Source organism: Myxine glutinosa, chromosome 8, assembly GCF_964187855.1.
Source record: "Myxine glutinosa chromosome 8, kmMyxGlut1.1, whole genome shotgun sequence".
Lineage (NCBI taxonomy): Eukaryota > Metazoa > Chordata > Myxini > Myxiniformes > Myxinidae > Myxine > Myxine glutinosa.
Genome location: NC_136268.1, coordinates 110366165 through 110382930, shown reverse-complemented (window position 1 = coordinate 110382930; position 16766 = coordinate 110366165). Strand labels below are relative to the sequence as shown.

The 16766-nt window shown below is 45.2% G+C and overlaps 1 protein-coding gene across 1 annotated transcript in view; it reads right to left on the bottom strand.

The window, feature by feature from the left end:
• LOC137432840 (sulfotransferase 1B1-like) overlaps positions 1–16766 on the bottom strand; it is a 64493-nt gene that overhangs the window by 36105 nt on the left and 11622 nt on the right. The window contains exon 3 of the mRNA XM_068125089.2: positions 12265–12399. Coding sequence (XP_067981190.2) covers positions 12265–12399 — 135 coding nt within the window. The remainder of the gene's footprint in view (positions 1–12264; positions 12400–16766) is intronic.

Sequence of the window (16766 nt, the reverse complement as noted above, 5' to 3'; positions counted from 1 at the left end):
AACAAAATTTCGGCCACTCGTAATTTTGACCAAATTTTTAAGATGTTAAAATTTTGGTTCGGGTCCAAATCCCAACTCCTCGACACCAATTGTTGCGGATCTTAGAGACGGCACTCCACTTAGCAAGGGGGGGTTAATCCCCTTGGCCTGTTAAGCTGGCCGTCTCTAGTCCTGGTACTTATAACGTTCCTCTGCGGGGTGAGATTGGTCAGGGTTATTGGTCCAGGTGTTCTCCCGAATACCTTTACCAATCCCTCTGCAAAGCAGGGAGACAAGTACCGCTCGAACCACGGACAAGATGGTATTTGCCGAGCGGTTTAGCAATCCGCGGTTCGAGCCGTTAGCAATTGACTAACCCGATTTAAAGCAGTTGGCCAAATCGTGCCACAGGTACTCAATTGGAAGAAGGGACTAAAGCGATCGGGGGAGAATGAAACCAAAAGGGGTAAGAAATAACAGACATTTATTAATTATGTACACCAAAACCAAAGGAAGAGGAAACGAAAGTAATATACAGAACGAAGAAGAAGAAGCAGGATTAAGGGCAGCCTTAAATTATACCCCAGGACAAACACACAGACTTACACGAAAGGGGAATAGCAGGCAGGAATGACTGGAAGAGGGAGAAGGTCCAGGTGGGACAGCAGGGCTGGAAGGTACGGGCAGAGGCACAGCATTGAGGTCCGCTCCAGGTCCACGCTCCGGGCTGGAAGCGAACAGCCAGCGGCAGCTTCTGGTCTCGTATCTCACACGGTCGGACAATGCGAATGAAGCGCGGGATTGTCGCCGTCAAACGGACCCACTCTCCTCCTTTCAATGCTCCGTATCCTCGTCGAGTACCTCACTCATCTGCCGGATCACGTCTTCTTCCTCAACTGCTCATGAACCTTCTCACTCAACTGTTCAAGCAGTCTCTCGCAGCCGCTTTTATTGTCCGTGTCGGAATCAAACCGCCGGCTCTGATGACACGCCGACCGGTTTGCTCACCGCGGCGCTGGTTGGTCGGTAAGGGCTTGCTGACTCCACCTCTGCTGACGAGTAGACGTGCCACACCTTGTTCTCGTGGCTCCACCCCTTTCTTCCTCGGCTTGACCGCATGGCTTATGGCGGCGTGGTGCCAGCAAAACAGCCCAATGCAACGGCAGCGAAAGCGGCTGGCAAGCGAGGTACCACAATTTGGAGAGGGAGAGCAAAATGGACGGAATGGGGCCTATCTTATTTGATTAATGCAACGCAGATTCAACTATTGGGAACAGATCCTTAACTGAAACACACAATAATGAAATAACTACTGAGAGGTCCTACGGTTCGCTACGTGTTGTACATGGACTAACTAGGGTGCGATCTTTAACAAAGCCAATTGATGGGGATATTTACAGGGGGTCACTTATAAGGGAAACATTTACTAAAATTTACTACTAGTGAAGGTTCTAAAAACCGTAATATATATATATATATATATATATATATATATATATATATATACATATATATATATACATATATATATATATATATATATATATATATATATATATATTGTTACAGATCTCAACGTCGGCCCTTTTCCCCTTACCAAGGGGGAATTAATCGCCTTGTCTTTGACTGACCGACGTGAGTCCTGAAGTTGCCCAGCTCCCTCCGGAGAGGCAGGTGAGCAACCCCGTTCGCGACCGCGGACAAGATGTTAATTGCCGAGCGGATTAGCAGCCGCGGCACGAACCATTAGCAGAAACTAGACCCGATTCTGAACGTTGGCCAAATCGTGGCACAGGTATTCAATTGGGAAAAGACAAGGACGAACGGATGTGAGGAAACCAGAAGGTGAGGAAGAACAAATATAATTTATTACTAATATTTACACAATCAAAGGAACCAAGGAGAAGGAAAGAAACGAAAATAATTTACAGAAGGATGGAAGGATCAGAAGGACACAGAGCAATTCTAGCTTACCTATGCAGTCTTACTTAAACCCCAGGACAACACAAAAGACGGACGACAGTCAGACTTACACGGGGAATGATGATAAGAATAGCAGGAGGTTCGTTCCTCCAGCGAGGGTGCGTCCCGACCCATGACTCTCTCTCTCTCTCCTGTCGGTAGTGCTGGGATTCTCCCCTCCAGCCTCGAACCCAGCTCCTTCAACACGCACCCAGTTCTCGTACCCGTTCAGCAGCACGTTCTCTTCTCGTGTGTCCTTTCCTCGTACCAGTTTAGCAGCACGTTCTCTTCTTGTGTGTCCTCTGGTTTTCCTCTCTGGTACCTCTCTCTTGGTCTCTCTTGGCACCACCTGCTCCTGCGCGATTTGTCGCATCCACATAGCATATATCAAGCGCGGGTGTGACACGCTCTCGTCTGTTTGGGTACCGCCCCCCCCCCCCCCCCCCCCCGTGCTCTGTTTCCTGGCCTTATATGGCAATGCCACGGTCTTGCTGCCTTATTTGGGCATGGAGCCGAACAGCGCGCCCCTCGCGGCGAGCCACGGGCTTGTATCCTTATTTGGGCATGGGGCTGAACAGCCCAGCCCCTCGTGGCGCACCCTGGGCCTGCCTCTTTTCGGTGACCCCGCCCTTCCTGTCCAAACAGAGCACGGAGCACATATTCACCATAGCAGCGAACGCCGCTTCCAAACCCAGGCCAGTTGAGAGGGCACGCACCCCACGCTTGTCAAGCTGCTTTACCCAGAGAGGGAGAGTTTGGCTGGGAAATGTAATAATTGAAGGGGAGCTATCCTTATTTGATTCGGTGCAATGGAGTGTCAATTACTGGGTAACAGAGCCTTAAACTACATAGAATAAGAGAATAACTATTTAGAGGTTCTAAGATTGGCTAGGTGTATGCGATGAATTAACTAAGGGGACGACCTTTGACCTTTACAATTATGGAGGTATTTACACAGATCATGACATTTACAAAGGGTGGTATTTACAAAAATTACAGGATTCTTAAATCCGTTACAATATATATATATACAGTCACGTGAAAAAGTAAGTACACCCCATGTAAAGTTTTGACTTTTTCAACATATTTCAACATACAGCTATTTGATATTCATTTCAACAATATTGATAGATAAAGGTGATATAATAAAACAAATATCATGAAACGTTTACATTTTGAAGTTCATTGAATAATTTAAATAAACATAAATGCAAATTTCGCATGTGGAAAAAGTTAGTACACCCCATTAAATATTTTTTAAAATCTTTTTAACATATGTGGACATATCAATATTTGATCTCCATTTAAACAGTATCTATAGATAAAGGTGATCTAATTGAACAAAAAACAATAAGAAATTGACTTTGCAATAATTTATTCAACAAAAAAATGAACAGAGATGCAATTTCCTTCTGTGGAAAAAGTAAGTACACCCTTGGCTCTAATAGGTGGTATTGCCCCCTTTGGCAGAAACAACCTCAAGTAGGCGTTTCTTATAACTGTCTCCCAGTCTCTGACATCGACTGGGAGAAATTTTTGCCCACTCCTCCATGCAGAATTCTTTCAGCTGTGCGATGTTTGAGGGGTTTCTTGCATGCACAGCTCCTTTCAAATCCCCCCACAACATCTCGATGGGATTTAGATCCGGGCTTTGACTTGGCCATTCCAGAACCATCCATTTCTTTCTTTTCAGCCATTCCTTGGTGGATTTACTGGTATGTTTAGGGTCATTGCCATGTTGCAATGTCCACTTTCGGTTGAGCTTCAACTTTCCGACAGATGGCCTCGCATTATCTTCAAGCACCCTCTGGTACAATGAAGAATTCATAGTGGATTCCACCACCATGCTAATATTTCCACCACCATGCTTTAAAGTTGGTATCAAGTTCTTGTGGTCAAATGCTGTCTTGGGTTTTCGCTAAACATGTCTTCCGGTACTGTGGCCAAATAGCTCTACTTTTGACTCATCTGTCCAGAGCACATTGTTCCAGAAGTGCTGGTCTTTGCTTAGGTGTTCTTTGGCAAACTTTCGTCTTGCCCTGATGTATTTTCTGGACAGCAAAGGTTTCGTCCTGGCACACCCCCCATTGTTACGGATTCGGCCCTAATTATTGTTGGTATTATTATTATTATTGGTTCTCAGTAAGGGTTATTGTGGTTAAAAGGTTTAAAAGCGCTCATGACAAAAATGATGCCGGAAATCGGATAGGGCACCGGAAGAGGTGGAGCGAAGAAGAAGGGGCGTGAGGAGATCGTGAAAAGACGTTTTTGTGGAAGCCGGACCGAGCGGTCGAGCGTACAGTGCGAGTGAACTTTGCGTCCTTGAAAGGAAGTTCGTGCGATAGGAGATATCGCCAGAGTGCTGTGGAGCGTGTGTAGTTGGGTATCCTCAGTGAGGTTCCAGAGTATCCTTGCCTCAAAGCCCCGGTTCGAGTGAAAGCCGTCCGCCATCTTCGCCACGCGCGCAAACTGCAGTGAACAGGTTTTGGTCGCGTCGGCCGGGCATTATTCCCCGGTGGGTTGCCGGGTACGGCTGTGCAAGAAAGTGGCTTTTGAGGATTATAAGGAGACTCGCTGATTGAACCGCAAACGTGAACGTCGCAGCGCGTCTTTGGGAGGTTTCCCATTCCGCCGCTATTGTGCGGGGTGTTGGACCCAGAGTATCCTTGCCTCAAAGCCCCGGTTCGGGTGAAAGCCGTCCGCCATCTTCGCCCCACGCACAACCTGCAGTGAACAGGTTTTGGTCGCGTCGGCTGGGCATTATTCCCCGGTGGGTTTCCGGGGACGGCTGTGCAAGAAAGTGGATTTTGAGGATTATAAGGAGACTCGCTGATTGAACCGCAAATGTGTACGTCGGAGCGCGTCTTTGGAAGGTTTCCCATTCCGCCGCTATTGTGCGGGGTGTTGGACCACGTGACCTGTGGGTTGCTTCGATCGTCCACGCCTCAATTGATTGTGATCGGACATTGATCCAACGATCGCTGGAGTGAGTCGACTTCGCCTTGGAGGGGTACAGAGACATTGGGGGAGTGCTGTGAGTTTGGGTTAAAGGAATAGATAAGGTTACCATCTTAAGATTTGATTGTAGGGTTGATTGCCCCCATTGTTGTATGGCTCTTATTGTGTGATTTATAATATATTATTGTTTGTTCATCACCCTTGGTTTGGTTTCATTATTGATCAATTTCAACCAAGGATAACATATCTTTCTGCCGGGGACCCTCTCGGGGTTCGGAGGTTTACTGAGACCAGGGGATAGGGGAGGACCCCGTAACAGAAATTGGGGGCTCGTCCAATTGATATTCGTGGGCTCGAAATTGGGTCTGCGTCCGGGATATAAAATTTCCTAAATTTAGTCCGGGAAAGAATTCCCTAACACTCCCAGAATTCCCAAATTTGGAACTTGTTCCAACATTCCCAAATTTTTCCAAAAAAACAAACAAAAAAAAAATTTTTTTTTTTTACATTTCTTGTGTGAAGGTTAACAGGTGTTAACAATAGTCACCATGGAGTTTGACGCAGAGAGGTTTGTAGTGACCGAGTGAAGCACAGTTCAGAGCGTTAGTAAAATCGGACCTCGGGAAATTGGCCAAACATTTTAGCTTGGAGGTCCGAACTAATATGAGGAAGGCAGAGATGCAGACAGTGGTGTTAAATCTATGGTGGGATTAGGAACATGGGAATAGGTAGCCCGGGATTGGTTACCCGAGGAACCAGACGAGGTGGAGCTCTGGAAACTGGAGTTGCAATTGCAGAGCGAGGAAAGAAGAGCAGAACAGGAACGAGAACTCCAGGAAAGGTTAAAAGCAGAGGAAAGGAAAGCAGAAAAGGAAAGAGCAGAACAAGAACAAGAACTCCAGGAAAGGTTAAAAGCAGAGGAAAGGAAAGCAGAAAAGGAAAGAGCAGAACAGGAACGAGAACTCCAGGAAAGATTAAAAGCAGAGGAAAGGAAAGCAGAAGAGAGAATAGAAGAGAAACAAGCAGAGGAAAGGAGAGCTGCAAGGGAACTCGAAGCAGAGGAGAGAAAAGCCGACAGGGAGTTAAAAGTCCGTGAATTGGCATGTCAGCAGGAAATTAAAGTCAAGGAGCTGGAGTTAAGGAGAGAACAGGGAGAGGTACCATCCCTCCTGATTGGTTCGACACCTAGCCAGAACACCTGGGATTTTTTTATTTTTTTATTTTTTTTTGTATACAAGATCAAGGCTCATGAAAGAGCCAACATTAATCACACAGAAAGACAAACCGACACATAAAACATATAACATCGGGAGCGGTAGACAAGATTGGGGGAGAGGGGGAAGGACACAAACACAACATTTGAGAGCAGGGACCGAGAGACATGGAGACATCGCGAGATCTGTGGGAGGGAGAGGGCTTTGGGGTGGGCATGGGAAGGGGGGGGGGGGAGTGGGAGAGGTATAAAACATATGGACACTGCCAGGACTTCCAGGAAAAAAGGTTGGAATTTCAAACAAGGTGGATCTGGGGTGAATTAGCGGGGGTAGAAAAGATCAAGGTTTTGGATGGGGGAAGATAAGAGATGGTGGTGAACAGCTGTTTTAAAGACCTGGAGGGAGGAGTGGGATTGAAGGGAGTGTGGGAGTTTGTTCCAGAGGCGGGAGAAAAGAGGAATGAAAGAGTGAAGGTGAGCAGAGAGCCGAGATTTCGGCAGTTTAACCATCAGAGGATTGCTGGCAGATCTTGTGCGACCTGTCGGAATATTTGGTGGACAGAGCACAGAGAGAGTTGGGGGAGCAAAGCCGGAGAGGAGTCGGTAGAAGACAGAAAGACCACCTACCTGCCTGCGGTGAGTGAGTGAAAGGCCCTCAGAGATAGCTTCATCGTGGGATATTCCAATAATTCTGAAAGCTTTGGTTTCAACAGTGTGAAGCCGAGCTAGGTGTGAGGCAGGAGCACCGGCCCATAGGGGAGAACAGTATTCCATTGAGCTGCGGATGAAAGGATGTTGAGCTGCGGATGTTGGCAGACATGTGAGGCTGGTTCCACCCTTCAATGAAAAGGAGGGAGCCAAGTTTTTTTCCACACTTTGAGAAAGTGGCTCGACTGTTAAACTGGCCTGAGGAGTACTGGTCCATACTAGTGCAAAGTGTTCTGGTGGGTAAAGCTCAAGATATTTATTCGGCTTTACCGATGGACCAATGTGCAGATTATGAGGTATTGAAGAAACACATTCTCAAAGCCTATGACTTGGTCCCAGAAGCTTACCGACAAAAAATCCGGAATGCCAGGAGGAGGGAGAGTGAGACCCATGTGGAGTTTGCCAGAGTGAAAGAAACCATGTTTGATAGGTGGTGTGATTCAAAAGGAGTTGGGAAAGACTTCGAACTATGGTGAGAATTGATCCTGGTGGAGGAATTCCAACAGTGTGTCCATGAGGACATTAAAGTTCACCTGGAGGAAAGGAAAGTACCAAAGATGTATGAGGCAGCAACCATGGCAGATGACTATGCCTTAACACACAGGATGAGGTCCCACAAACCGAACTTCTCACCCAGACCGAGCCAGGGGAGCTATGGTACATCAGGGGCAGAGAATGAAAATCCATGGGGGCGGCCTCGAGATGAAAATGTGGACCACTCTGACACCACGACTTCTAGAAATCAGAAGACTGCGGTTCCAAGACAGACTTATCGTCCGGGGGGTTCGAGGCAGACCGCCGCCCCCATGCCTTGGCAGACCACGAGATTCTCCTCTGGGCCTACTTGCACTTTTTGCCATAAACCTGGACACGATGTCCAACTGTTATGCTCTGGGAAAGTAAAATCAGGAGCGGAGCTCGACTAGTACGACTCCAAATGCAATGGCCATTGTGAGAAATCACCCTCAAAAGGGTTACCAACCATTTCTTTCAGAGGGGTTTGTGTCACTGGATGGAGCCTCGACTTACCGGAGACCGGTTAGGAAATTGAGGGACACAGGAGCACATCAATCTTTAATGCTTGAAGGCATCTTGCCATGGTCCGAGGAGACGGCAACTGGGGATCGTGTTTGTTTACAGGGGATTGGTGGCTGTGTTCGTGCTCCACTTCATGTCATCCATTTGGAGTCCGATTTGGTGTCAGGACCGGTCACCGTCGGTTTACAAGCCACTTCCTGTAGAAGGAGTATCTTTTGTTATCGGGAATGATTTGGCCAGTGGCCAAGTTTTTGGTAACCCGATGTTTGTTGAAAAGCCCAGTAGGAAGCGCCCTGAAGAGAAGAGGAAATACCCTGAAACTAAGTGTCAGCACACGCACATCAGGGATGGAGGCAATATTGGCAAGCTCTTTGTAGAGGGACTGAACTTCGAAACAAAGGAAGAGGTTATGGAGTCTGCCTTCAGCAAATATAGACCGCTTTTGGAAGTGCTGCTGATAAAAGGCAGGGAGACACAAAAGTCAAGAGGGTTTGGCTTTGTCACGTTTGAAAAATCAAAGGACGCCAGAGTTGCAGAAAAGGATCTGAATAGCAAGGAGTTGGATGGTCGGACCATCATAGTAGGGAAGGCATTTCCTAGGGTTTGAGGGGGCTACAGAGGAGGACCACGGGGTAGTAGGGGTGATGGCCGCAATCGATATTATTATGGAGGCTTCGAGTTATGGCAGCTCCCGAAGGAAGGATTATCAGAGCAGTGGCCGAGAAGGAGACCGCCATTCATGTGACTACAGTGACAAGTGGTCCAACCGTGATTGTTAGGAAAGTTAGAAAGAGTTGAAGCACTGAATGCTGCGGAGCAGCCGAGCCAAGATTCCTACACGGGTTAACCGTGAACGCCACGTTCCGAAAGGCGTCCATGTAGTGAACTTTCCTACATGGACTAACAGTGAACTCCACGTTCCTAAAGGCGTCCAGGTAGTGGATATGTCCAAGCCTCACCACCCAACCACCATGGAACCTGGTCCTCAGCTCGGCCTCCCAGAAAAAGTGCTATCGATTTGCTTGACTTTGGATTTTTGATCAACCCCTTAACCTTCATTCAAAAGAAATTAAAAGTGAAAATCAGAGGTTGATGAGATGGAGTTTGGCTTTGCAGGGGTAACTTGGAAATTGAACATGTAAAGGGCAGGGACAATGTCCTTGCTGATGATTTGTCCAGAGTGAATTAACTTTGGAAATCTCGGTAAGTTGTTTGAAGTTTTGTTGCTTTATTTTTGGGGAAACATTGATTACTTGTGTTGGTTTCAAGAATTTGCCGACAAAGTTTTCGCTGTGTTCAAACTTTCTTTCTTGAGGGGGGGAAGTGTTGTGGATTCGGCCCTAATTATTGTTGGTATTATTATTATTATTGGTTCTCAGTAAGGGTTATTGTGGTTAAAAGGTTTAAAAGCGCTCATGACAAAAATGATGCCGGAAATCGGATAGCGACTTTCCGATTCCCAGGCCGTTGATCTTCAGATCACTCATGATCTTCAGATCCACTTCAGAACTCTCATGTATTACGGAATGTAAAACAGGGTGAATAGGGACAGTCACTAATACAAAAAAAAAAAAAAATCAAGAAACAATCCTGAGTTTCCAACTTATTGCTAAATTGATAGCTCAGATGGATGCACATAATATGCACCCATAATATAAACCACGGTGCCAATGAAAAAAAATATGGCATAAAAAGTTTCTCCAAACTGTCCCTATTTCTTGATTATTATTTTTTTGTATTAGTGACTGTCCCTATTCACCCATAAAACGGGGTGAATAGAGACAGCCATAAAAAGCCTATTTATTCCTATCTAACCCATATATGGGGTTAATAGGGACTATAAGTTGCTTTTTTAAAAAACAAGAGAACACTTTCAACCCAAATATCAACAAATCAGTATGGTTATCAATTTTCAGCAAAAAAAAGTTTCCGAATTTTTTTCAGTTTGTGTCCCTATTCACCTTGCTGTCCCTATTCACCACATTTTACGGTATATTGCCAATAAATCACTGAGAGTCATAGCTCAGACTGAGTTGTGAGGGAATCGGTGAAAACTAAAAATAGAGGCAGCGGAGACAATGAACGAGGGAACTCTCGCGAGATTGGGGAAGACACGAGAAGTGGGAGAGTGAACTTGTTTTGTGAATGGACCTTCAATCCTTCACCATCTTGACCATTCTAAAAGTAATAATTACAGCTTATGGTGAAGAAATGCTTGATTATTACATTTGCCGAATGCATTGCACGCTCAGAGGCCATCATCCCAATTATCGCGTATGGGGAAAAAAATGTTTTTAATTTCTTTGTTGTACACTTAGTCGAGGCTTGTGTAAGAGCTAACACATAGAACATCCAATAAAGAGAGTGGGAGGGAGAGGGAAGCACAACAGTAGAGAACAAGATCGCCGGAAAGATCCACATGCGCACTCGAAGAGACCTCGGTCTGTCCAGGTTGTGCAGCATGGTTGGCATTTGCGACCCGAGGGTGACCCAACTTTTATGCTTTTAAGGCACATTAAAATGAACTCAGTGTGGAAAACGGTTACCTACTCTGGGGCTGTCATGCCATGATCCCAGAACATCTGCATTCCAGGGTAATGGATGGAATCCATGACTGTTGTGAATTAGAAGTCACTCCCTAGAAACTATGTGGGCTGGCCAAATCATGATGCTGACATCAAAGGTACATCATGTTCGTCAGTGTTACCCATACAAGAGCACACGGATTACAACTGTGAATTGTGAAAGTGTCACTGCATCCTTGGGAATGGCCAAGCTAACTGTATTTATCTCGATTATGTGGGGTCTATCAATGGCGGCATGATGCTGTTCATCACGAGCACGCACACTAAATAGATTGATGCCCACATGACACATGGTATGACATCAGCAAGCACCATCAAAAAACTCAGACACTATTTCGCCACTCATGGTTTGCCCACGATTATCGTGAGTGATAAAGGTGCGTGTTTTTCCAGTTACAAGTTCACTTGATTCATGCGTCGGAACGGCATCAAACACAGGTTTGTCAGCCCACATCACCAGGCTTCAAATGACTTGGCAGAACATTCGGTGGGAATCATCAAATCCGGATTGTAGAAATTTCTGGATGGAAACAGAGACAAAGCTACCCCGTCTCCTGTTCAAACACCGATTCACACTCAATAACCGGAGCAGGTCTGTCCAAGTTGTTGATGAAATGACACCTGAGATTGACACTTGATAAACGGTTAAGAGAGCCAGCTTAAACAAAATTTGATGCCCACGTTGCCCAGCAGTAGCTGTATCAACTTTAGATACCCAGTGTTTTTCCTGCAACTTTGACACGGGTAATATGTGATTGCGAACCCAGATCCACTGTCCTACGTGATTCGCCTGCACAACGGACATGACATTCGTCAACATCAGGACCACATACCTTACCAACTGTCACTTATCACTGTCCATCGATCAAGCAAGCAACATTATCACAGCCAGAACAACAGTTCGACTCGCCACCGCCAGAAATTGTCGGGGTCACGATCCAGTCGACTTTGATGCCTCAAAATCTTCTGTGAACGCTCCTGCACCCTGTTGTGGACTCTTCGGACTCCATATCCACAGTTATACTGCGACGCTCTACACGCAAGAGAAAACTACCAAACTGTTGAACTCCTTGAAGTGTTTTTTTTATACCAATGTTCTATTTTCACGTGAACACATACGGGGGCAGAATAATTTCCGTGTCTGCTTAATGACCGGAACAGTCTTCCCGAGGTCCACTTTCTGTTATTTGAGTGCAAGTATTGCTCCATGGACTCCTGTTCATTTTTGACTTAAGGTGGAGGATGTCATATATGAATGTGCAAACCTTCTCCGTTTTACCCCAGCACTGGTTTATTTCAGTTTCCGGGGTATCACCATCACGGTCTGATTCCACAGTTGTGAAGTAATGTTTTCATTTTGTGAGCGAATAAATGGAGCCCAATCTGTCAAGTTGTCGAGATTCATTTTAAAAGTATTATTTCTTTCAAGGTGATGTGTGCGTTTGGTAACTTGTCAAAAGAGAATGTAAAGAAATTGAGACTTGAAGGAGGCAATCATAGTGCAGGCTTTTATGGCCCTCAAGGCTTCCTCATGCGTTGAAGTTCCGTGGAAATGAACTCGTATTATATTATCCACAGCTGCAGATTATTGTTATCCCCACAGAAAGTGACCAATGAAGTTGCAGTCTGACAAGGCCCAGCAGGGATGAATGTGGGAGATAATGGACAAAAACCTGGATACAAATGCACCAAAGTAGAACGCTCTAGGAAGCTTGTTTTTGTCATCTTATTGCAATGCCACTGACTTAATGAGTAAATGTAAATTGTCAACTCTGACTTTTGTTATTGCTTGAACAGATTAGTCAAAAGCATGGAACTTACCAGATGGTTGTTGTAACACATCTGCACTTTCAAACTCCAAAAATGGCACACGCACATCAATTGACGCTCGCTTTGCAAACTCTATGTCACCATCGGAGTACACCGTGTCGGCTATCTCCTGCATCCACGTTGTGCCTACAGAGAAACATCCGTTTAAATGTAGTGTGAACTGTGTCGTAGAACAATATTGACAAAATGTGTTGCTTATGGTACACTGCATCTACAATGTTAATTTGAGTTGTTGTGTAACGTCGTGATTTATTAGTGAGAGAAAGAAGAGTTATTTTATTCAAATAAAATAAAGGACAAACAAATATTAAAATGCTGTGTGTAAACCTTCATTCATCAACTCTATTCACATGGGGCATGGCTTCGTGTGGAGAAGATCACTCCTTTTTGCATCTTCAGATGTATAGGGCTGCCGAAGCAGGGTGTGGCTATTGGGCACAATCCTGGACAGGTCGGCACTCCAACACAGGATATTCAAATGGTTCATTCTTCCCAATAAACGTTCTCATTTTGCCGACCACGGGAGGATGACAGGCTCAGTCAATGCACCTGGTGCTAGTTAAACGAAATGACAGGGGCTTGAACTCAGGACCCTGAGATATGAAGCTAGCCACCCTGACCGTTAAGCCAACACCAGGCTTCGTGGCCTCGGATAACCAAGCGTTTATTGGCCAAATAAGAACCTCATGCAAGAAATGGAAGCCAGTATTTGCTTAGCCCAAAAGCCGCCAACTGTTTACTTTTAATGAGCCTGATCGTGGATGGAGGAAACAGACACCACCACTTCAAAAAGTTAAACAGTTTAATAGGGACAAGGAGAAAAAGACATAAAAAGTCATAGCCCCCATTGTTTTAGTAATTTTGCTGTTCGGAGTTAAAGGCCACCAGTCAACCATCTTTGGTTGGATTACAAAACAAAATATTCCACATAGGTATACTCTCATGTATTGTCTTTGTGCTAAGTTTGAATAGAACCCGTCCATGCATGTCCAATAAATTGTTGGGCACACGTTTAAGTAACAAAATGATCTTGTATCTGATCTTGAAATAAAATGGCATGCATATGTCAGCCATCATTCATTATCTGTCTGCTAAGTTTGAACAAGATCGGTACATGTATGGCCAAGAAATGGTTGAGGACATGTTCAATGTCGAGTTTTTTACAACTCAAATGGCTGCCAGTCGACTAGTCGGCCATCTTTTATCAGATTGCATCACACGCGTATGCCATCACGCACTGCGCTTGTGCCAATTAGGAACAAAATCGGACCGTACATGTCCAGGATATGGTAAAGGACAGACGCGCACACACACACACACTGGCGGACGAATGGACGCGATCCAATCCATAAGCCCCCCCTTTCAGACCAAGTCCAACGGGGGAAAAATAAAATGTTTACAATTAAAACTACACGGCACAACAATATAAACAAACTGATGCACAACTACTCTATTTGATGAGAACGGGCACGTGTCCCAAGGGCACCCCAATAAGACAAACACTGAACACAGATTTTAAACTATGCCACAATTAAAGCTGCCAGCCCAGTGATAACAGGGGATTAATTAAAGAGATAGGGTTGCCATTCATAAAGGAGACTCAAGCAGAGCAGAGAGCAAGCAAATGAATGGTTATGAGCCAAGAACCCGTCCTTGCGGAGAGGTTGATCCCCAACCTTTATGATTTATGAGTTGTAATGCAGACCTCCACCAGGTGGTGCTATACGATACACAATTACAAAGATAATTGGGGTCCTCCCCATACCCTATGAATGTTCTTCATCCCTAAAACCTTCCCATGTACCCCGTGAGTAGAACCAGCCATTTTAAACTCATTCCGTTGGTTGGGGGTGGGGATGGGGGGGGGGGGGAGGGGGTGTAGAAATAAAACTAAGTATGATATTTAGTGTGATAATCCCAAACGTCTATGATGTCTATAGTTTTCAAGCAGAGCATTGGAGTATTTTGATGACTTGTAATCCCCCTCACACCGAGAGGGATGCAATTTTATACAGATTTACATAGAGAATTTGCGTGCTCCCACCACCATGACCCCGGAGGCTATTAAATGTTTTTATCACCGAAAACCTTCTCATGCGCACCACGAGTACAACCCCCTGTTTTCAACTCATTGCGTCCAGTGGTGTAGGAAGACATAGAAGTCAAACAAAGACGCAAACCCACAAACAAACATACACTTCTTAAATCTATGCAGGCACTCCTCGTTATACAGTACGTAGTACCGGTGAACACATTGTCACTGATATACAATGAATACCGTAAGCAACATTTTCCACTCTACTCCACATATAATTGCTGATACAAAATCATGTCTTGTACTTTTTTTTAACCATGTGTGGTACACATTTTTCACCTTTATTATATTGTCGTAATTTTACCACTGGCTTCTGCTAGCTATATATAGTACGAGCAGATAATCCAGTCCAACGGGCCTGTTGTAAGGGAATTACCATCGTTCCCAATATTGTGTGGAATATATAGGGAGTTTGCATAGGAATGTCCTTTGACAGCATAATTGCAGGGACCCATGGAAATTCCGAGAAATGTAAAATGTGGCTTTAAGTACTTTAAGACCTTTCTTCTTCAAGATCTCAACCTCCACCCTCTCACCTCCTCTCTCCCAGCACCAAGGTTTCAACCCCAAGTGTTCAAGGCCCCTCCCCACCACAAGTTGGCAAACTCCCTCTCCTTGCTCTCTATCCCCTCCTCCCCACCCTAACTCTGTGTCCTCTCCTCCCCCTTTCTTCTGCAAGTCCTCAACCCCACATCACTAAATGTCTGCAAGCGTCTTCCCAGCCACAAGTCCTCACTCCCTCCTAGCCTCAACCCCTTTCCAGACTCTGTACCTTCGCTGCCTCCCCAACCGCCACTCCAACTCTCTGTCCTCCAGTCCCTCTTTCTTCTTTCATTCCTCAACACCCCCTCCCAATCCCAGCTCCACCTTTTCTCTTCAAGTCCTCAACTCCCCTTCCCCCTCCCCCTTTCTTCTGCAATTCCTCAACCCCACATCACCAAAAGTCTGCAAGCCTCTTCCCAACCACAAGTCCTCAACACCTCACTCCCAATCCCGACAAATTTCCAAAATGACAAATTTCTAACATTTCTCTATCAGCTTCTTGTTTCTCATCCAACTTGATATCATAATGAATATCGTGTTTCATACAAACCTGATCAACAAACCTTTCATACAAACTTGATGAACAAACCTTTCATACAAACTTGAGCCTGGTGTTGGCTTAGCGGTTAGGGTGCCGGCTTGAGATCAGAGGATCCTGGGTTCGAATCCCAGTCGATCGCTGAATTAACACCAGGGGGGTTGACTCAGCCTGTCAAACCTTCCGAGGTCGGCAAATTGAGTACCAGCTTGTTGGGGTGAATGATCCCGGTGTGTACCCTGGTTTAGAATAGGTACACCGTATCCCTGCGCGTCGTAAGAGGCGACTAAGGGTTGGTGCCAGGAAGGGCATCCGGCCATAAAAACATTGCCTCAAACAGGGAACTGAAGGAGCTGGGGCTCCCACGTCGATCGGAAGAATGGACGCGACAAAAAGCTGGAATTCATCCGAGTTGCTTTAATCAAACCAAACACTCAGGCACTCTCAAAAGCCCGTTTATCGGGCAGCAATATATATACATATTATCCTGGACGAGCCCGGCATGGTGATCGCTCCGCGTCCTTGATAGGTGCAAGGCGATTGTGAAAACCCAGCGGTAGCCGCTACAGAACCATGATTGTCATGGGCCCCGCAAGGCTAACCCCCGCTCTAGCGGGGAAAATGGCCTTAAAACGATCATTCATATAATTATATATACAAACTTGATCAACCCTATTTTTAGATTTGCTCCAAGGTTTAGAACTTCCGCATTAATCTAATCTTTTATTCAAGTTTGTTCCAGGTCCGCATAATTAATATCCAGGTGGTGTAATTCCCCCAGTAACCCAGTTGTTGTAGATTTACTTCCTGATAAAAACTTTGGTATATCACCACCAGTTTTATGCTTAGAGAGGAATTGATTTTCATTAGTTTCACATGTTGAACATGTCCCAATTTGTATAACTCTATTATTTTTTAACATACGAGAAATTTAGCCCATCCCTCGCGAAGCGGAAGATGGGGTTTTGCAATCACTTCTGTGTGTCTGTCTGTCTGGCTGTAACAGACTGTGTGTCTGTCTGTCTGTGCCTGTCCTGGCTGTAACATTTTTTTTTACCATTTTTTTTTGTCATCAAATTTTCAACAAAGCTTTATTATGAGAATAATGAGGTCAAATTAATAATTTGGTCAAAAGGTACGTCAGCATCACATGTAATTGTCAATTTTCATACGATCGGACTGAAACTTTAAGAATTTGCATATTGGGTCACTGAATTGGTTCACCAATCAAAAGCTAGAAGCCGATTGCTTTTGAGACCAAAAGGTCAAAGGTTAAAGTTGCATAAAATCATCAATTTTCATCCGAATAACTCGACA